The sequence below is a fragment of the Impatiens glandulifera genome, unplaced genomic scaffold, assembly GCF_907164915.1.
Source record: "Impatiens glandulifera unplaced genomic scaffold, dImpGla2.1, whole genome shotgun sequence".
NCBI classification, from domain to species: Eukaryota; Viridiplantae; Streptophyta; class Magnoliopsida; order Ericales; family Balsaminaceae; genus Impatiens; species Impatiens glandulifera.
The window spans coordinates 296,711-320,170 of NW_025919459.1; the positions used below are offsets into that span (position 1 = coordinate 296,711).

The following is a 23,460-nucleotide window of genomic DNA, read 5'->3' on the forward strand; positions in this document are numbered from 1 at the left end:
GATTTATCAAAAAGAATCACTATGACAAGTTCATGAAACCACTATGTGAAATGATTCCATATCTCTTTCTATTTGGAACGACCGAGTATGACAGGATCAAGTATCCTAAGTTCAGTTTGGAAGGAATGTCATATGTTGTAATACCACACCCAAGAGTCCCCAAGTGCACGAAGAGTGGAGACTGTGGTCTTTTTACAATCATGTATTTGGAGTACCTTACTGCAAAATTGGATATATCAGCTGTGACATCAGAGAACATTGTTTTTTGGAGACAAAAATGGGCAGTTAGGTTGTTCCACCATATAATAGACCCATAGAAAATGGACATAGCTATGTATATTTTTGAATGTAAACCTTATGTATTTATTTTTTAATGTAATATATCAGTTTTGAATTCAAATATAATATATCAGTTTTCCAGTCTCCATCAAAGAGTAGAAAAACACCAACATTCATGTGATCTGCAATTGAAAAAAATTCAAAGAAGTCAGTGACAGTGACCAGGTAAAGGAGGAAAATGCAAGGAGGAAAATGCATCTGTCGCAGGCGACAGTGCATCTGTCGCAGACGACAGTGCATCTGTCGCAGACGACAGTGCATCTGGCGCATGCGGGAAATGCATCTGTCGCATGCGACAGTGCATCTGGCGCATGCGGGAAATGCATCTGTCGCATGCGACAGTGCATCTGTCGCATGCGACAGATGCATTTCCCGCATGCGCCAGATGCACTGTCGCATGCGACAGATGCACTGTCGCCTTCGTCACCTTCTTCGGATGTATATTTCACTGTAAAACATATCAGCCAAGCTCTGAAACCATTATTCCATGACCTAACCTACATCCTAAACAACAAAACCCTAAAAGGAAGAACGTCTAACCTGAATGTTGAAGACGATCGTCGATAATGAAGGAAGCTTGATGATGAAGGAAGCTTGATGATGAAGGAAGCTTGATGTGAAGAACCTTGATGAAGGAAGCTTGATGATGAAGAACCTTGATGAAGGAAGGACGGGGAAAGGACGGTTGGTGGAGAGGAGGGAAATGGAGAGGACGGTTACTGAATTTTTTTTTTTTTTTTTTTTTTTTAATAAAGGGTAAAACTGACCTTTTGCCTTGGCAAAAGGTCAAAAATGAAAAATTTATTAATGACCTGTTAATAGTGGAAATTCCCCTCTTATGAGGGTTATTCCATCAAATTTCCCCTCTTACAACTATCTTCAAATTATTTTTATTAGATTTTTTACTATTTGGACAATATATGTAAATGTTTAGTTATCCCCTCACATAATATTTTTCGGCATTCTTTATTATCTCGATCAATGATAATTTTCATTGTTTCTCAGAATATTTAATAGAGATTTTTTTTTACTCAACTTATCAATTTGTTACAAATTTTAGAGCCACCTGAAAAAAATTATAAGATTTTTAAACCTTATTTATTATAAATTTATCATATTATTAACATTTAAAATTTGATTTTATTGACGTTATTTACCATTTAATTTTCAAATCATGTTTTATTTGAAAATTTGTCTAAATTCTAATTTTTGTTTTCTCCGTTATTTATTAATTTTCATTCTCCTTTATATTTGTTTGTACTCACCCCTTTCAATTTTAAGTTATGTGTACGTATCAACTATTCTATTAAAAAAATGTAATAGCCGGCGAATGAATTTTTTTTCTACTTACCCCATCATATTTGTCCGAATCTATAAATATATAGACTTAGAGTTCAGAGGACTTATTACAAATATATTAAATAATGTAGTCGAAAAAAATTAAGATTTAAAAAAATATAATTATTAATTTAATTACATTTTATTTGAGTGATATTAAAAAAATTGACTTTACATTCTTAGATAGCCCGAAGGGTGCATGCGCCGACACTAACACGATTTTCGGCACAAAAAAAACATCACGAATTCAAATAAGACGAGTAAATTTTAAAAAATATCTTTTCAAAATAATTTGATTAAATAATTAAACTATCACAGTTTTAAAATCATGTTGTTTTATATAACTAAATCATACATATTTTTCATTTTTTTTTATGATTTTCATATATAACATTATTGTATTGCAGTAAATTTTAGGTTCTAGAGTAATCTCTATCTATGATATTGGATCAAAACATAGTATATTAAATATAAAAATAGCAAGAGAAGAATTTATAACCAGAGAATTTAGCCCCCACACTTAGTTTAAAATTAATGTTTGATCCTTCTTTTTAGTTATTGGGATGCTTCTTTTTAGTTATTGGGATGATATGAGTTTATTTGTTTTCACATTTAAGTATATATTTTGTACAATTTATTTTTAACCATTTTTCTGTCAATATTCTTTTAGGATTGTCTAAATTCAAATTCTTATTTTATCAAATAAATATCTTCAATGTAGTGTGGCTCAACTTAATTTTGAATAATATAATTTTTTTTTGAAAAGAAAGTTTGATATCATATTTATGCATGACTTCTTCTTTGTTTTTAATTTATGTCGTTTTATTTATTTGAATCCTAACATACACTATTAATAATTATGAAAATCGTCTTTTATTTTTAATTTTAAACTATCGTATACATACGACAATCACGAGCCCCAATTCTATCGTGACAATTAATTATCGTGAAGGTTTATAATTTTTCCTCCGCTAGCACATCACATGTCATAAAGAAGATATTAAATCTCAAACAATATATTTTTTTTTTATTTAATTAATTTTTCATTAAAAATCACTAGTCTGATAATCTTTGTGAATATGTAAATAGAAGATTGCATTGCAACTGAAACTGTTTAATTCTTACTCTAATTATTTCTTTACACCTCTTTATCTTATTTTAATAAGTTTATATTATAATTTTTATTTTTTCTTATTCAATATTATCTTTAACATGTTTATTTTTTATTCTTAACAAAAATTTCAAATATTTGATATAAGGATTAATCTCAGATATATATCTTTAATTATTTTTCAAAACTTTTTTACTTTTTTAATTTTATTATTATTTATAATTTAAGGCAGGTTACATATTTATGTTTTTCCTATTTCTAAAATGTTTATTGTGTGGTCTCTAGATGTCCCTTGCCTCTCCCCACTTCAAATTTACATATATAATAACTTTTTTCATTTCTTTATATAATAAATATCAGTTATTAAATTTGAAAAAATATTATTTAAATTTCTCTACTTGTAAAATGTTTAGTAATCACGACAGAATGTAAAATATTCATTTTATCATTGTTCTGTTTTAATTTGTAGTATACAATTCTTATATTAAAATACTAAAGCAATATATATTAAAATAATTGAATATAATTTAAAATTTTATCTAAAAATAAATAAGTTTTAATAATTTTATAAAAAAATTATGTAAAAATATTAAATAAATAATTTATAAATATATATATATATAATTAAAAATAATATTTTAATTGATAATTAAAAAAATATGATTATTGAGAACATGAATGAACAATTGTGTAGGTTATTAAATAACATAAACAGAAAAAAAAATATTTCTTTTTGATTACCTAAATCAATAACTTATTGGAGCTTGGAGAAATTTGTCAATATTTTATTTTCTTCTTAACTAAAGCTAAATATAAATTTATAAATAAATAATTTATCAAACTATCTTAACTCATTTTTATTACAAATTAACATATAAATTTTAATAAATTTACTCATATGGTGTTGTGCTAGACACAGGTGGGTTGTGCATTTTTTATTTTCAGTTTGACTGTGTTTAATGATGTCTTATCAGTTTTTTATTTTAATTTTTATAATTGTGGTTTATGTATTAAAGGCAAGAGATAAGAATCTCACTTTCTGTTATATGCAATTAAATTATTATATATTAGTATTTGATTTTATCTGACTATAACTAGATATTTTGTTATGCTTGTTAATTTTTAAAAATTATTTCAAATAAAGAGAGTTGTCAACATCTTTTAACTTTGTGATTTTAATAAATAATTTGTTAATTATTATTTTTTCAGTTAGATTCAGTTTTGTGAGAATTTGGAAATTAAAACTTAAAATTATTTGAATTGAACCTTCAAAATAATAATTTTTTATAATATTTATAAAAATAATACACAGATTAACAAATTGTATTATCATCAAATATTTTTAATTGAGAATTATATTTTTGTAAAATTTTCATACAATTTAACAAATATATCATTTTATTTTAATTTTGTATTATTTATTAATTATTTTCTTTATGTAACTCTCAAATAAATTTAATAAAACTTAATTTCCTATAAAATAAAAATTTATCACATCTTATTTTTTTCAATTATCTAACCCATAATTCATACACAAAAATACTAAAATATATGAACTTTATTTTTATAAAATTTAAATACAAAAACATACTCTAATATATAATTCAACTAATTAAAAACTTAAATAATATACGTAATCAAACAAGATTTTTTCAAAAAAATCTAATAAAAATCTTAAATAACCAAACATGTTCTTAATGTTTGAAAATGAAAGAAGTGTATAAATTTTTTATTTAAAAAGCAAAGAAATGGTTGGACTAATCATAGCTTCAAGCTGGTCACATTACGAGCTATATGGTGAGGAAGGACTTAAAAAAAAAAACTATATATATTTATATATTTGAAATTAAAAAAAATATATTAGGCTTATTTGATTTAATTTATTCATAATTATTCAATTAATGCTAAAATCTATTTTATTTTATTTACTTATGTTGTTATATCAACTTATTACAAATAAACTTATAAGTTGAATTAAACAAACTTATAATCAAGTTGTTATCAATCAATTTGTCAAATTATTCTATTTATTTTTAAAGATAATGTATATTAAAAACAATAAAAATCGTTTAAACACGACAATACAAGAATAACAGGAAGAGAAAATAAAAAAAAAACTAAAAACAAAATCTAAAAAACTTACTCAATAGGTTATCGAACTCGTAAGTTCACGAGAAAAACGATTACCTCCCGACGACCCTATCGACTTTATGGAATGAATCTCAGAAAACATCATAATAATAACATTATGAATGATAGACATCGAACGACTACGATAAATAAAAAGTTCGACGATTTCTCTCTAGCTAGATAGTCTACCAAAAAATAATTTGAATGATACCTCAATTATGTAGATCTGTCATATTAGCCGCATCAATTTAAATTTCTCAACAACTACCCAATGTCTCGGGCATCACCCAATGAATTATAATTATATTGCACAAAATATCTCCAGATATTATCACCCTTTACAATGAAAAAATAAATGAGTTACCAATTCAACCTTCTCGTGACACATACGACTAACCATAATTCAACATTTTTTTCTTGCACATGTTATAATTTTTTGTTTGTTTAAATATTTGTTAAATTTAAAAAAATTGCATTATTTTTAAATTTAAAAAATAATATTTATCATATCAATACTATTTTAATAATTAAATTATTTAATTAAAATATCTTTATTTTACCCTTATTACATTAAATATAACAAAATATTTTAATAAAACCATCATAAAAAAAAAATCTCAAATAACTCATTTATTTATAAAAAGAAAGTTTTTTTTTAAAACCCATAAAAAAAGGATTAAATCTCTAACTGGTTTCTTTATTTTAGTAAGTTCAAACTCCAAATCAATAATATCTAATTATTTAGTAAATAAAAAATAAAATAAATAATGTCTAATCTAATCATAATGTAGTAATTATATTAATTGATCCCGCTTGGCCCACCAGTTTGTCTTTGCTGCTAAGCGGCACTTTCCTTTCTCATCTCATCTCGAACGCCAAGCCACCCACCCACCCACATGAACTCTTTCTGGCATTTTGTTTGCTCATTTTAAATAGTTTCGATCTGTTCTTTCTTAAACCATATTTGAGGTTCTGTATCGGCATCAAATGCAGTAATTAGGTGAGTTTTTCATCTGGGTTTTAACTGATTTCCAGTAATAGACATGGGTTTGTTGTTTTCCATTCTGGGTTTTGTGCGAATCAAATGTTTATGCTGTTTTTGATACATTAATATAGAGCTAATGAATACCCCATTATGAGCCTTTCTCTTGCGTTTTATCAAGGAATGATCTTTCTTCCATTAATGTCGGTTCTAGATTTGAAGAAAATGCCAGCAGCTTCAACTTGGACTGTAAACTCATTTGCTTAGCTGTTTTAGGTCATTATTTTATTTATTAATTGTAAATTTAGTTTGATTTTAAAGAGGAGAATCAGCTTCTTCTTCTGAGAAATTCAAATCTTTTTAGTTCTGTGAACCACCCATTTATTTTATTGTATAGGTTGATGTCATTTTTAACTTATCTTTGGATCAATTTTGATTTATCTTATTTTATTGTAGATGAGGTTGTAGTCAAGAAGTTGGTTCATCACTAGTAGTGGTGTTGGTTTAAAAGATGGGCATTTATCTCCCTTTGATCCTCCTCATTCTAGTAGCCTACGCTAATAATGAAATCTTAGCTCAAAATGTTGAAGAAGCAGCAATTGTAGTCAATGCTACCACGCCGGTTGCTTTTACAGATGACAGTTTTGTCTGTGCTACTATAGACTGGTGGCCTTCTGATAAGTGTAACTATAACAATTGTCCATGGGGATCTTCTTCCGTGTTAAATTTGGTAAATAACTGTTTTTTTTTTTGTTAAACTTAACGGTTTTCATATACATCTTTGTAAGTTTCAAGTTTGATTCTCATTGAAAAAGTGAGGGTCATGACAATTAGTTAAAAGAAAAATATCATCTTCACATCACTTACAATCATCTTTATGGATGCCTCAATTTGTCAGGACTTGGTTAACACCAATTTGGCGAAAGCAGTTCTAGGTTTGTGTACTTGATTATGGACGTTTATTTTCATTCATAAGATTTAAGAGAACTAATTGTGTTTCATACTCTTGTTTCTTACAGCTTTCAATTCTTTGAGAATAAGAATTGGAGGTTCTCTACAAGATCAAGTCTTGTATGGAATAGGAGATGTGAATGCGTCATGCCAGCCATTCACAAAGATGGCGGGTAGATTGTTCGGATTTTCGAAAGGATGCTTAAGTATGGATAGGTGGGATAAGTTGAACCAGTTCTTCAAAGAGACAAGGTAATGATACTACTATTCGATCTAATGTGAACTTATGATTTCAGTCAATTCCATTCATGATTTAATCAAACTTTTTTGTTATTATTGTTTTTCAATTCCTGATTGTTTCAACCATATACAACTCCAAATTTTCTAAGAATTAATTTAGATCTTATCTAGATACTTCTTTACCAAACTAAAATTAATGTGTTTGTGAAAATAATTCGCCGAAATCTAAATTGGATCGGGATTCGGGATACAAAATAACAATTGGCCATATCCTAGTTTCCAAACAGGCTTAGTTATGTTTTTTGTTGTGTGTGAAAAGATTGTTTTTAATTAATAAATGAAACTTCCAAACAAGACTTACAAAATTCTCGGAATAAAAGGGAGGAAAATAGTCAACATTTGAGTAACTCAAAACATCAAAAGTTTATTAAACTATCTACCAATAAAACCAAGGATAGGACCCGATACCCCTACTTGACAAGAGAAATTGTGAATGTTCTCGAGGAACCGAGGGCTAGTTAGTTTCGGGTTTTCAACGTTTTAGTTTGTTTTCTCTGTTTTACTCTTTCTTGCAGCTTTTGTAAGACTTTGGCTTTGTGGTTGTTGCTCAAACGACATGATATAAAATGATTATTCTTACCGTTTTCAAATCTATCTACCAATAAAGCAAATTAAAACGTTAAGAAACTCCATTCCTTGAAAAGCAATCAATTGAGAAACTCTCCAAATCTTAGTTTTTCCAAATAGACTTAGTTTTCTTTTTATGCAAAAAGATATTGTCTTTATCCTAATACATGAAATGGCCACACAACTTCCCAAAATAGAAGGATAGAGGAAAATGCTCGACATGCGAGTACCTCCAAGCATCAAAAGTAAACGAAAACCAAAACATATGTAATAACCACCTTTAAGGAGTTTGAAACAAAATATAAGAACCCTGAAAATCCATTCCTTGTAGAACAACCAATTGAGAAACTTCCTCCAATTCCTACTATGGATGTTGAGTTAAAATAGTGATGAATATATGGTTGGTTGTAGAGCACGGATTACATTTGGGTTGAATGCATTGCGTGGAAGGCATGCGATAAAAGGAGGAAGTTGGGTGGGAAATTGGAATTCCACTAATGCCTATGATTTTATAAAGTACACAATCTCCAAAGGATATCAGATAGATTCATGGGAATATGGTGAGTTCTCTTTTCTCTTTACCTTTCTCTCTCAATTTCATAAATTTCCTTGCTTACTCTTGCAGGTAATGAGTTGAGTGGTAAGGGGATTGGTGCAAGAGTTGGTGCAGAACAGTATGGAAAGGATGTAATAAAGCTGAAAGCTATTCTAGATGAATTGTACGATAACAATCATAATTCCCAACTGAAGAAGCCTCTACTTGCTGCTCCTGGAGGTTTCTTTGATAAGGAATGGTACACTAAACTCCTTCAAGTTTCAGGTCCCAATGTCGTCAATCTTCTTACACATCATATGTACAATTTGGGTGCAGGTAAGTTCAAAATGCTTTTTCTTTATGAAAACTGAGAATCTTTTCACTAATGAATCCACAGTAAACACAAAACTCACGTTTATAGTGAAAAAACAAACCATTACAAAACAAGTCACAACAATTGTCACAGATGAATCAAAATGCACAGAAAAGGAAACATGCAATACCTCAATGTTGTTGAATTCAAAGGAAAATATGGAGAAAGATTAAGCCATTTGTTTGACTTATTTTTCAGGTGTTGATAAAAATATAACGAATAAAATTCTCGATCCGAATCACTTGTCTAGAGCATCAACTATGTTTGCCAATCTGAAACAAACTATTGAGACATCTGGCCCTTGGTCATCTGCCTGGGTTGGAGAATCTGGAGGAGCATATAACAATGGCGCTCACAATGTCTCTGATACTTTTGTGAACAGCTTTTGGTAAAATCTTTGTTGTCTCACCTCTCATGAATATTCTTTGATCACTTGACATCTCTATCATCATATTCATGAAAATTATTTTGCTCCTCAATCCTATTTGCTTCTTTATGTCTGCCCACTTCTATATTATTATTACTTTTTGCCCGTCGAGCCTTCTTGGAAACTGGTATTTACGATACAATTGGAAAATCATCCCGGAAGTTGGAACTGAAAGTGATTTTTCTTCAATGTATAAGAAAATCATCCCGGAAGTTTCTAGATTTTAATGTGATTTTTTTGCTTCATTTAGTATAAAGATGATTTGTTAGATCATGATCCAGATTAGTGTCATTTTTGGAGTTATTTGGTATACAGATTAGTCCCATTTGAAAACAACAGGATTCTAAATTTTAGGATCCAGAAACTTATTTAGACAGTATTATGGTTGGAAACTAAACTTAGTTAGATACAAATTTAAAGTTGTTTTTTATCTAGATAAAAAATTATAAGCGTCTTCAAATGGGATATTTCACTATTTTATAGATTATGATCCAGATTATAAAATGTGATATTTCTTTTCCTATCTGGGTAAGATCCAAACTTAGTCTTGCCCAGATCCAGATATGCTTTCCGAAAGGTGGTGATATCCGATTGGGCTCGTTAAAAAAATTTCTGTCTTCAAATCTGTAAACTTGTGTAAATTTTCGTGTCCCTTAATATGGGAACTATTATAGTTAAAAATTAGATTATTATAATAATTTTGTTTTGTTGATGAAATTGATTAGGTACTTGGACCAGCTTGGGATGTCATCTACTTATGGAACAAAAGTATACTGCAGACAGACTTTAATTGGTGCAAACTATGGTCTACTTGACATTAAAACATATATTCCCAACCCTGATTATTACAGGTAAAATAACACAACCTTAATTTCTTCAATTTCTTGATTTGAATATTTATCTCTATTATGTTCTGTTGATCTACAGTGCACTTCTCTGGCATCGCTTAATGGGTAAAGAAGTTCTTTCGGTTAATGCAATTGCTTCTCCCTATTTACGCTCCTATGCCCATTGCACAAAAGGACGGGTAAGTTAACCACCCTGACTCTTTCACTATGTTCTGTCTGTTTGAAAATGTTAATATCTAATCATATTTGCATAATAATATAATATTTATGAAAAGTTCTTAGGATTTGAACCAACATAAACATATTGTCAACAAATTTATAGTATGTCCTCAGCTTGAGCATTTTTTTTGGGCATTTCCATCCTCCTAGTTATATTCTTACCAAACTGCCACTTTTGGATTTGAGATGGAATAAGTTCAGATACACCATATTTTCAAAAGAAATCTCCTCTGAATCCACACCCAGACAAGAAAACCGGATTAAATGGTGTTTCCAAATGAAGTCACATAGACTATAATCTCATAATATATAATAGTTTAACATTTTGTTTGGGATTTTGAGACTAGCTACAGTTGAGAAGTTTTATTTTGGACTTTCTTTTGTTGTCTCCTTTATTGGTTAACTCAGGATAGCATATGTTATGACTTGAATGTAATGTACTGTTATTTTTCACATGAACGATTCTACAAACGTATTGAATGTGGTAACGAAACATTCACCAAAACAAAAAGTAAAACTTGTTTTGATATCCTCTAGTTGACTGATATGGGAATACCATTGGCACCCTCCTAGTTATGTTTCTTTTTAGCAAATATTCCATTCATTTAGATCAAACACAAAATTTGCATGTTTTAGAAATTCATCAATTCATAGATATGCCTGTTTCTAGTTTACGATAACTAACAACTTCAAATTGTTTGCATACAGACGGGTATAACTCTTCTCTTAATCAATCTAAGCCACCAAACGGATTTCATCGTCAATGTGAGGAACATCATCAGCTTAAACATGAGAAATAACTATGGCGATGATGATGGAGCATCTTTCACTCACCGAATTAAGAAAAGTTTTTCGTGGGTGGGAAGCAAAGCATCGGATGTACCAAGCTTGAGAGAAGAGTACCATTTAACTTCGAAAGATGGTTCCCTTCATAGCAAAACCATGCTGCTAAATGGACAACCGCTAGAGCTGACCAATATAGGAGATATCCCGAGTTTGAATCATTTGTTATTTAGTGTAAATTCTCCCATCTCTATTCCTTCTTTGTCCATCAAGTTCATTGTTTTTCCCAACTTTGATGCTCCAATCTGCAAGAAGCAAGTATAATAATAATAAAAATAATAATTTGTAAACAACATATTTTCTATAAGCTGGAATTGAACCAATTCTGACCATTTGTCAATTTATCATTATGCACAGTTATTTTTTGTTGTCCATATCACCCCAATTCCAATGCAAGAGTTTTTTTTTTTTTTTATATAGATCACTAATGATGATAAAACAATTTGAACAATTTATTTTAAAAACAGTCTCCTCTTCGTCTAATGTTGAGTCTAATGTTGAATCGATGATCCAAATATTTTTAAGGGTAAAATATTTTTTAAGAGAATTTTTGTGAATGCAAAGGCATTCAAAAAGTAAAAATTTAACTGAAAAAGAAAGGAAACAAAATGAAAGAGAATTAGATTATAATAAGTTCAAAGTATTTTTGCATATTTTTTTCAACGGGAATTTGAGGAGATGACCCTAAAAAATAGATGAAATGCTAAAAAATAGATGAAATGCGAAAAGTGTAGAAGATAAAAAAAAAGTGTTGGTGACCCCTTTTACTGTTTTTGGACGAAAATACCCCAGTTGCGACGCAATTTTTTATTTTTTTATTTTTCAAAAAATTTTAATTATGAAATTGTTTTGGACGAAAATGCCCCAGTTACGTCACGCAACCCCAGTTGTGTTACGCAGTCACGCAACCCCAGTTGCGTTACGCAGTCACGCAACCCCAGTTGCGTTACGCAGTCACGCAACCCCAGTTGCGTTACGCAGTCACGCAACCCCAGTTGCGTTACGCAGTCACGCAACCCATTTGCATCACGCAATCGCGAGACGAAAAAAAATTGAAAAAAAAATAAAAAAATAAAAAATAAATAAAATTCTGGTTGCGTCACGCAACTGGAGTTGCGTTACGTAAGGGTACAATTGTCATTAAAAAAAAGAGGGTCACCAGCACTATTTAAATTATCCCCGCACAATTGGTTATTCACCCTATCAGTAGGTCATTTGCTCAAATTTCCCCTTTCAACTTGATAGATCAAGATGCGAGTGTAAACAAAATTTCAATGCAAAAGTATAATATAAATTTTGAACAATCTAAATGTGTACGCCTTTCAGAATTGTTGTTTATGTCAAGCAACTCACATTAACAAATCATCAAAATTTACAATCAAGTATTATTTTAAGCTGAGGGAATTTATTTATTCAACTCCATGCAACAATAGAACAAATTTCAAGAGAGGATTTCATCGGAATTATTCCAAGTAACCTTATGGGAAGAAAAAATGGCCATTTCTTGGGTAGAAATAATACTTGTGCTAAACATAAATATGGTGTTTTCAAATTAAATTTGAAACACTAACTAATATATGTCACAATAAAAATGAGGCACCTGATTTGCCTTCCTATGTACAAACTTTAGAAGCCTTGTTCCTACCTACTATAGTATATTCTCATATCTTGACAAATCATTTGTATTTTCAATATTCTTTTTTGAGAAATGATACATATCACGACTCTGAAAATCGCGACTCGCACAACGAAGGGACATCGCTGATATACAAAATAGATTTAGCCAATTGAAACGAGAATGTCCCAGTTAAATCTTATCAAACTGGCATTAGTGTCAAGAGCCACTCATCTAATACCTAAACAATCAGCTTCTTTACGAACCATAACATCAATATTTATTTTTACACAATCCTCAGTATGCGGTTTCTATTTTACATTTGCTCTCGAGTCTACAGGATTTCTTCTCAAGGAAGAAAACTGTGAGTCACACCAATCATCTACGCAATGGTGTTTACAAGGTGTTTTATTCTCAAAAACTTCTAAATTTCTTTGTTTCCAAACTATCCAGCTGTCAAAACATATGACAGACCAAAATTTTATCATTATCCAAACCTCCCATTTCATATTCCAAGAGTTATCAAAGAAAATTGTATAAAGATCATATAATTTTGATCAAGATCTGTATTAAGACGAGTTGTCAAAGAAAATACCTACCCATAATGGCTAGAAGCTTTCTTCATTTTCCATTGCTTCAACTTCACCTTCACATTGACACCATTATCAATGATGGAGTGAAGAACGGTCTGCAGTTTTCCTTCCAATTTCTCCTCTTTCCTTGGTGTATAAACCACATTGTGGATATCATCTGCCAAAGCTCTCTGTGCTAAAGCCTCTCCTATAGCAAAACAAGCTGTTTTATTCCTGGTTGACGATAAATCAAATTTCATGTCCTTTGAAATCGAATGTGCCACCACGACCACTTTACTAGTTTCTCGATGAATAATACAAGCTCGAACTGATGCTTTTGATATGAATATGTCTAAGCAAAATGGCTCATGGTATCGATCTGTCATCTGGTTAAATGTCAAAGTTCTTCTTTCCTTCTTCCCCCCTTCTCCAACAAAGGTGTCCATTCCATTAATGGAAGGAGGTAGAGCTTCTTTCCTAACAAGCTTTAATAGCTTTTGCCCATTTTCAGATCCAGAAACCGATTTCCCTTCCAAGCTTTTCTTATCCCTAACATTTTTCTTGTCATTTTTATTTTGGGAAGCATTCCTGCGATGAAATTCAATGGTGTATTCATCATACTCCTTGGAATCTCTCTCCAGCTTATAGAAAAGACTCCCACGAATTCTCATATCCTCTATCTCATCAAAGTCTGGAGAATCAATGGAGGTTTGATCAGAATTAGTTGCCTCATCTACTGATTCATCATCAAAGAAGGTAATTCTTTCTGACAAACTTTTTGTTCCTTTCCATGCCTCAGCTATGTCAGAAGAAACCTTCCAAGCATCTGAATCAACAATCTCAAGTTTGCAATCATCCATTTGATGTATACCATGAGAGAACAATGGTGAGAGGTGATATCCACTTCCATGAATCTTATTGCTATTGCCTACGGGCAATGGAGTTACTTTTTCATGTGTATGATTGATCGAAGAAGAAAATCGAACAAATCCTTTCCAGATTACACCGCAATTGGTGGTGGACAGTATCTTCCTCACTAACATCGGGATACAATAGATTGAAATTTCAATTTATGAAAGAGTATCAAAAAAATCTATCAGCTTTTTAGGCGAAGCAATATGTCGAACAGTTGGTGTTCAACTTTATCTCCACAAAATTTCTTCAATTTCCAAAGGGCACGATCATTTCCTTTCAATTATTGTTTACAGCTGACTATAATGTCAAGTCATGAATTTAAATTTTGAAAGGGGTATGGTAAAGAAAAGAGCAGCTATTAGCGGGGAAGAACCTTAGTTGAAGGCAGGCGGGCGGAGAAAAGAGGAGAAAAGACTTCAATCTTCAAATTCGAGCCAACATAGAATCTGGTGGGAGATGAATTTAGGGTTCTTGATTCAAAGATCACCTGTGATATGCGTAATAGGAGATGGGATACTCATCAGCTTCGAAGAACTCAAAGGTCCACTGATCTTTCTCTTTCTTTTTGAAGTATAGATTTCTTTTTTTATAATAAGTTAATAGTTAATTCAATTAAATATAAATATTATTAGTAATTATTATAAAAAATAATATTTATAAAATTAATATATAAATATAAATTATATAATAATTTATAAAATAAAATTACCCAATCACTCTAAAATAAAACATAAACCTATATATTTGAGTTGACCAAACTCGTATATTTTTTTTATATAATAATACTTCATTTGAATTTGTTTGGTTTGCCCGAGTAGAAAGTTATGGTTAATTTGAATATATATATATATGTGAGAGTAAATGAATACTTGGGTCATATCGTAAATTCATTTGTTCATAAACTTAAAACGGTTAAAAATAAAAAATAAAAATACTATACATATATTTTAAACTTACAATCTAACAATAACAAGTACAACCATTTAACTAACTAAGTTAATAATATTTTAAATTTTAAATTTAACATCAAATTTGATGAACGTGTAACCCCAGAAAACACTTTAGTCGCAGAGCAAGCTCGAGGTTAAGAATTACAACATCGATTTGTGTGTCAGTCATATTTTAAAATAAAATATTATTTTAAAAGTTTTAAATAATTTCAGACAATTTTTGAAACTAATTATAAAAATAATTAACTTAGGCTCAAATTTAATTAATCTTGAATTTGAATTAATTAAATTATAATTTGATTTCTTAGAAATTTGTTGTTTAAATTAATTAAAAATATTATTTATTTGAAAAAATAGTCCCCAATTGATTTTTGAAAATCAATAAAAAAAACATATATGTACAAACGTGTTTTAGCCAGAGTTTCTTTCAGTTCGTATTTTGGTGATACTCAAAAAAGAGCTTTCGCGCTTCATCCTTTGTATCCGTTTTAAAAACGGTCTTTACTTATAAATTTGACTTTAGAAAATCGGTTGTATACCGTTTTATTTCAATTGATTAATCTTTCGGTCCTAGACATGCATAAGTTTTTGCATATTTAAAGAATTGTAACAACAATTATGTAAATGTTGGTACCTATAGGTACTTGTTACTGATGATTGATAGAGAAGAAAATACCTGAAAAACATTAGTATTAAAAGACATTAAGATTTAAAAATAAATCATAAACGAATCTTTGTCAAAATATTTTTTTTGATATTTCCCAAAAATATTTTAAAATCGTTTTCTAATTTTTCAGTTATAAAATAGTTTGAGGTTCCAAAATTACAAAAATAATTTTAGAATTTTAAAATTGGAACCAAATAGGCTTTAGAACCTGTGTTCTAGGTCTTGAGTTCATTTTATCGGTAGGGGCTAAAAAGCCATCGGTCCTAGTCGGGAACCCCTTAGTTCGGGTTCAGGATCCTTGGTCGGGGTGCGGAAGTTCCTCGACTGGGGTGTGGAAGTCCTTCGATCGGGATGCGGAAGTCCCTCAATCGGGGTGCTAAGGCCTCTTAGTCCTTGGCTATAATTCTCAGTCGGGTGCTAAAATTTTCGGTCGGGCCTCTCGGTCATGGGTGAAAGTCATCGGTCCTAGGCTTGGGAGTTCTCGGTCGGGTGCGAGACTCCTCGGTCCTAGGTCTGACTTCTCGGTTGGACGCCTCGATCTTGGCTGGAAGTCACCGGTCATGGGTTCAAGAGTTCTCGGTCGGGTGCGAGACTCCTTAATTTTGATCGGAATGGATCAAACATGATCCAAATAGTTGCTCAATATCATTAGAAACATGTTGGGAAGCCTTTTAAACTGTTGTTCTTGAGGATTAACTCAAATAGAAGTATGAATTAAATGATGATTGAAAGTTTACGAAGTGTTGGAGACACTCCTTAAACCTTAAGGAAGCTTTCTGGATGTCTGAATTCAAACTTTAAGGCCTTATGCAAAAATTTAGAAAAATTAGAAGCTTTAAGCTTCAATTGTGTATTTTAGAAATCTTTTGATTGAGAGTTGAAGTTAAGATCTCTTGGTTTTAGAATTATTAAGGAAGGCTATTTATAACTTCCCAAAGTCGGTTGAGGGAGTCAAGTGGATCAAATTAGTCAAATGCCATTAATGACATTTTGGTTGTTCTTTTGGCCAATTACTGGAATAGGCATCATTGATGATATAGATGTAAGAGAAATGATCACCATAGTAAGGTGATCATTCCATCTTTTGAATGGAGTCAATCCTCCCAGAAACGATGAAATTCAATCTTTGAAAAACCAAAGATGGTCACAGATGGTTATCCATCAAGCGTCGCGACGAGGACGTTTATCGGGGGACAAAATGACGTCGTTTCGGGTGAGAACGCGGAAGCGGAACAGTCCGTTGGCATTCCGTCAGTGTGTCGTTGCGTTTTGGCTGTTCCATCACGTTTCAGTAGACGGAGCTAACGCGCACATTAGTCCATCGCCTGCCTTGCGGATGCACGCTTCCTTCGTTGCAGCGGGCGACTTGTGAGCGTTGGATGAAATCCAACTCATCTGATGGTTCTGATTCTTGCTGCAACCATTCATTGGAATTTCGGCCACATATGATCACATATTTTTATATTATTTTAAAACCTTAATAATTTGTTTGAAATTGATTTTTCCTTCACCCTTTTGGATTTATTTTTAATTCTTTAAAATACACAAAATATTTAAAATAAATATGACAAATATTTTGCCAATTTATTTTAATTTTTTTTATATATTTTTAGGTTAAATAACTAATTTTGAGGATAAAATGGGTACCACATTTAATCCTAAATTATTTATTTTGATCCCTTGATTTTTTCTAAAATTATTTTGTAATAAAATGAGTACAACATTTATCCTAAATAATTTTATTTATTTTATTTGACCATTATCCTTAATTAATTAGGTTTTTGGTCTTGAGATTAATTATTTTGATTTATTTATTCGAAAATAATCAAAATAATTATTTTTAAAATTTATAAATTGGGTATATAGATTTTTAGTGCTTCTCTCGAATCGAGTTTAATACAACAAATTGGTTTTGAAAACGCTGATTCGAGTATGTCATCTAACACTAAGTTTTCTTATCCAATTTACATTGAGGGTGTTTGGAAAGATGGAACTTGTAGCGTGCTGATGTTGGAGTGACCTATTGATGTTGTGTATAGCATTTCATCGAGGTACTTCCAAGCGTTGCTTAGGAATCTTTCCTTGGTGATTATCCTAACAAGGATAATTCACGTATTCTGTTTTACAAATCTCAACAAAATATTCGTAAAATCCATGGGATAATGATTCAGAGATAATCATAGGTATTTGAAAAATCAATTCCTATTTAGCATGAACATCAACATATTATTCAAGATAGTCATGTACAAATGGTTAATGTTGTTTTATGAGACATAAAGTTTTAGCAACTTTTATGTGGGTTACTAACAAGTAATATCTTAAGGTGATCATATGTGTATGATCATGAGAATGTCAACAAACAAGTCTTAGTAAAAGTTGACAAACTCATCGAGGTTTACTTAACAAATAATGCGTTGAGCGATCATATAGAAATGATCAGGGTACTATCAATAGATAGGTTTATCGCGGGAGCTAACAAACTTGCCAACATGTGAGGTTGTAGGATATCATATACATATAATCGTGGAACTCTCAACTAATAGATTTTTGTATTTTTGTGAATTAGAAGGAGAATACCTATTGAAAAATAGGATTTTTTTGTTGAAGTACCTATCGAAAGATAGGGTGTTTGAGCTACCTATCGGGAGATAGAGTTTTGATACCTATTAGAGCGATAGGGTTTTTGTATGGATCATATACATATGATCTCTAGTCCTTGTCGACATACAAGATTGTTAACGGATCATGTACGAATGATCTTTATGCTTGTTGACAAACAAGACTTTGATACCTATCGAGAGATAGAGTTTTACGTTTTGTGAATTAGGAGATATACTTATTGAGAAATATGATTTTTGATCGGATACCTATCGAGAGATAGGGTTTTTCTTTGAGTACCTATCAAGCGATAGGGTTTTGATACATATTCGAGCGATGAGTTTTTGAACGGATCATATACATATGATCTCGGTGTTCTTGCTGACATACAAGGATTTTAACCGATCATGTACGGATGATATATATGCTTATTGACAAACAAGGATTTGATACCCATCGAGAGACATAGTTTCATTTTGGGTATTTATTAAGAGATAGTATTTTGATTGGAGAATACCTATTGAGGGATAAAGTTTGTAGACATAATTGTGTATGAACAGTTTCCTGACTAATCAACAGATAGGGTTTTGGAAGAATCGTATATAAACGATGTCTCAACTTATCGATAAATAGGGTTTTGGTAGAATCGTATATAAATAATGTCTCGACCTATCAACATATAGGGTTTTGGCAGAATCGTATATAAACGATGTCTCGATCTATCGACATATAGGGTTTTATCATAATTGTGTATAAAGGATGTCTTGACCTATCGATATATAGGGTTTTAGTCGAATCGTGTATAAACGATGTCTCGACCTATCGACCTATAGGATTTTAGCGGAATCGTGTATAAACGATGTCTCAACCTATCGACAGATAGGGTTTTAGCAAAATTGTGTATAAATGATTTCTTAACCTATCGACATATAGAGTTTTAGCGGAATCGTGTATAAACGATGTCTCGACTATCGACAGATAGGGTTTTCATACGGAATTATATACGAACAATGTCTTGATCTATCGACATATATGATTTTTAGCAGAATTGTATACAAACAATGTCTTGACCTATCGACAAATAGAGTTTTCATACGGAATTGTATACAAACAATGTCTCGACCTATCGACAAATAGAGTTTTTAGTGAAATTGTATACACACAATATCTCGACCTATCATCAAATAAGGGTTTCATATGGAATTGTATACAAACAATGTCTCGACCTATAGACATATAGAGTTTTTAGCAGAATTGTATACAAACAATGTCTCGATCGATCGACAAATAGGGTTTTCATATGGAATTGTATACAAACAATGTCTCGACCTATCACATATATAGTTTTTAGCGGAATTGTATACAAACAATGTCTCGACCTATTAACAAATAGAGTTTTCATACGGAATTGTATACAAACAATGTTTCGACCTATCGACAATGTACAAACAATATCTTGACCTATCGACATATTGGGTTTTCATATAGAATTGTATACAAAAAATATCTCAACCTATCAACATATAGGGTTTTTAGTGGAATTGTATACAAACAATTTCCCGTACCTATCAACAGATAGAGTTTAGTTTACCTACTAACAAATAATGTTTTGAAACGGAATCTTGAACGGACGATTTCACGTACCTATCAATAAATAGAGTTTTAGGTACCTAACTACAATTAGGATTTTGAAACGGAATCGTGTATGAACGATTTCACGTACCTATTGATATATGGGGTTTTGGTTACCTATTAACAAATAGGGTTTTATATGAATGACCTCAGTACTTGTCAACATACAAGGGTTGGTACCTATCCATAGATAGAGTTTTGGAACCTATTAACAAATAGGAGTCTAAAACGGAATCGTGTATAAACGATGTCTCATACCTATCGACATATAGGGTTTTGGGTTACCTATTAATAAATAGGGTTTTGATGGGTCATGTACGAATGACCTCGGTACTAGTCAACATACAATGTTTGGTACCTATCAACAAATAGGGTTTTGGAACCTTTTAACAAATATGAGTTAAAATAGTATCGTACCTATCGATAGATAGAGTTTTGGGTACATAAGTACAATTAGGGTTTTGAAATGGAATTGTGTACGAACGATTCCACATACCTATCGACATATAGGTTTTTGATACCTAACAACAATTAGGGTTTGAAACAGGATCATGTACGAACGATCTCACGTACTTATAGACATATAGGGTCGGGATCGTGCGAACGATCTTACGCACCTATCGATAGATAAGGTTTGAATATCTAACAACAATTAAGGTTTGAAAACGGTATTGTGTACGAACGATCTCACGTACCTATCAACATATAGGGTTTTGAGTACCTAACCACAATTAGGGTTTAAAAACGGGATCGTGTACAAACAATCTCACGTACCTATCAACATATAATTTTGATACCTAAAAACAATTAGGGGTTAAAATGAGATTGTGTACGAACGATCTCACACACCTATGGACATATATGTTTTGATACCTAACAATAATTAGGGTTTAAAATAGGATCGTGTACGAACGATCTCACGCACCTATCAATATATATGTTTTGGAGACTCAGTTTGATTATTTACTTTTGCAGTATCGGTCTTGGCTCTTTGCCTTTTAAGAGAATATTTCAACATAATCCTTTTTCTTATTTTTTTTTCAAAATGACCTTCGCAACTAGTTGAAATCCGTCATGGAAATTGATGGAACTACCAAAAGGAGCAAAGAAGATAGGTGTTAAATGAGTTTTCAAGACAAAATTCAATGAGCATGGAGTAATAGACAAATATAAGGCTATGCTAGTAGTCAAAGAATATTCACAACAATTTGGAATTAATTATACAAAAGTTTTTGCTCCGATAACAAGGTGGGACACTATAAGTTTTCTTATTTCAATAGTTGCTCGACAAGGCTGGAACTTATACCATTTAGATGTGAAAAATGTTTTTCTACATGGGAAATTGTGTGAAAAGTATTTGTGGAACAACCAAAGGGTTTTGTGAAGAAGTGAGAGAAAGCTAAAGTCTATAAATTAGAGAAAGCATTGTATGGACTAAAGAAAGCCCCGAGGACTTGGTATAGCTGTATAGACATACATTTCATGCAACAACGCTTTGAGAATTGTCATGTAAAACCTACTTTGTTTGTCAAGTTTAAATATGAAGGTGAAATTCTGCTTGTAAGCTTGCATGTTGATGATTTATTGGTTACTAGTAATAATGACGAAATGATATAGATATTTAAGAAGACTATGATGTAAAAGTTTGCAATGATAGATCTTGGACTTATGAGATTCTTCATTAGAGTAGAAGTAAAGAAAAGAGAAATTGGGGTCTTAATTTCATTAGTTAGAAAATATATACAAAGTAAGTCCTTGAAAGATTTAGGTTGGTTAAGTGAAATTCAGTTATGAAAGTCATTCCCAGACCTAGCAGCAGATGCCCGTCCAACCGTGCTTGAATGAAGACTCAATGGTTCTGGAGTCAAAATTGTCAAGGATGAAGATGGAAATATAATAGATTCTACTGCCTATAAGTAATTGTAGGATGTTTGAGATATCTAACTGTCATTAGGCCAGATATAATGTTCTCTATTGGAATAGCTAGTCGTTACATGGAAACACCCACAAATTTACACTTAGGTCTAATGGAAAGGATACTCAGATATCTAAGTGAGTCTTTGAAGATGGGTATTCTATACAAACAAGGAAATCGAGAAGAAATGGTGAGATATTTAGACAGTGATTATGCTGAAGATATGGATGATAGAAAAAGCACTTTCGGCTTTATGATGGGAAAAGTTGTTGTAGCATTGTCTTCGAAAAAACAACCAATTGTAACATTGTCTACTAAATTAGTTGCAGTTACTTCTGGAGTATGTCAGGCTATATGGATGAAGAGGATTTTAGATGCTCTTCATTATCCACAAAAGAAGTGCACGGTTATCTATTGTGATAATGTGTCTACAGTTAGACTATCTAAAAATGCTATTATGCATGGGAAAAACAAACATATAGATATTCGTTATCATTATATCAAAGATTTGTCCAATGAAAATTTGATAGAACTTGTGTATTGCAGGATTGATGAACAAATTTTAGACATTATGACTAAGTCATTGAAGATGAAAAGTTTTGAGAAACTGAGAAATGCCATGTGTGTTGATGAAGATTAACTGAATATTAATGCAGTATAGTTGGGGAGAGATTGTTAATGTTAGTTTATTATATTAAGTTTATAAAAGTGCATATGTTTTGCACATACTTTTATTTAAGTTATTTGTAAGTGCAGTTTGAACTTATCCTATTTATTAGTGGTGAGTTAGAAACAGTTTTATTATAACTGTTGTTAAGTGTCTTATAAAGTTATCCCTAATATATCAGTTCAGATCTTCTGCTACCGATTGCCGTGTTCCCCTGTGGCGGACCAATCAGATTGCAGCATTAATAATTTAATAATAAATCAATCTGGGCAGGAGACGGAGGGAGGGAGAATCCGGAATCCGGGTTTAGGACCGGGTTCACACAAGACGCCGTTAACGGAAGCGCCCGTTAACGCCAGGAAATAATATAATATTCAGATAATACCCAGATAAGATATCTTCGCTCTGATCTACACGCCCGTTGCCATGACCCTCATGTAAACCCCGCATACCCACCCATGAGAAGAACGCCTGCCGTTCATGAAAATACACTTACACGTCCATGTAAAGACCGAATTGACAGTCATATTATATTTACGTTTTTTAAATATTAATTAAATTTATTAAAAAACACATGCAGCGATATAATATTCGCTTCAAGTAAGTCAATCTTTTTTTTGAAGGAATTTTTATTTAATTTTTTTATTTAATTTTTTTTTGGCTCGAGACTCTCTGGAGCGAAGATATATTTGCTTCAATTAATTTTAATAATAACCTCATGTAAACCCCCCTACCCACCCATGTAAAGACCGCTTGCCTACCATGTAAAGACACTTACCAGTTTATGTGAAGACCAAAATGACATGGATTTTATATTTCCGTTTATTAAATATTAATTCAATTAATTGAAGATGACATGCAGCAACCGAACAAATCTTCGCTTCAATTCCTTGGCTACTTTTTTATTTTTTTTTTATTTCCTTTTTTTTGGCAGGGGACCCTCATGAGCGAAGATATATTTGCTTC

At 31.3% G+C, this 23,460-nt stretch overlaps 2 protein-coding genes across 3 annotated transcripts; one reads left to right on the top strand and one right to left on the bottom strand.

Moving 5' to 3' along the window:
- Nucleotides 1–5,766: 5,766 nt before the first annotated feature.
- LOC124918005 (heparanase-like protein 1) lies at nucleotides 5,767–11,289 on the top strand. Its single transcript, XM_047458267.1, has 10 exons — nucleotides 5,767–5,918; nucleotides 6,357–6,630; nucleotides 6,799–6,835; nucleotides 6,920–7,103; nucleotides 8,130–8,278; nucleotides 8,344–8,589; nucleotides 8,825–9,014; nucleotides 9,779–9,904; nucleotides 9,981–10,080; nucleotides 10,829–11,289. Exons 2-10 carry the CDS (start codon nucleotides 6,412–6,414, stop codon nucleotides 11,225–11,227), a joined length of 1,650 nt encoding a protein of 549 aa, XP_047314223.1. The 5' UTR covers nucleotides 5,767–5,918; nucleotides 6,357–6,411; the 3' UTR covers nucleotides 11,228–11,289.
- LOC124918006 lies at nucleotides 10,721–14,610 on the bottom strand. Of its 2 annotated transcripts, none has more exons than XM_047458269.1 (2): nucleotides 13,178–14,610; nucleotides 10,721–11,208 (listed from the first exon to the last, which is right to left on the bottom strand). In XM_047458269.1, exons 1-2 carry the CDS (start codon nucleotides 14,191–14,193, stop codon nucleotides 11,178–11,180), a joined length of 1,047 nt encoding a protein of 348 aa, XP_047314225.1. In that variant the 5' UTR covers nucleotides 14,194–14,610; the 3' UTR covers nucleotides 10,721–11,177. The 2 variants fall into 2 exon arrangements, with proteins under 2 accessions (XP_047314225.1, XP_047314226.1); XM_047458270.1 differs by having other exon boundaries at nucleotides 13,174–14,610.
- Nucleotides 14,611–23,460: the final 8,850 nt, after the last annotated feature.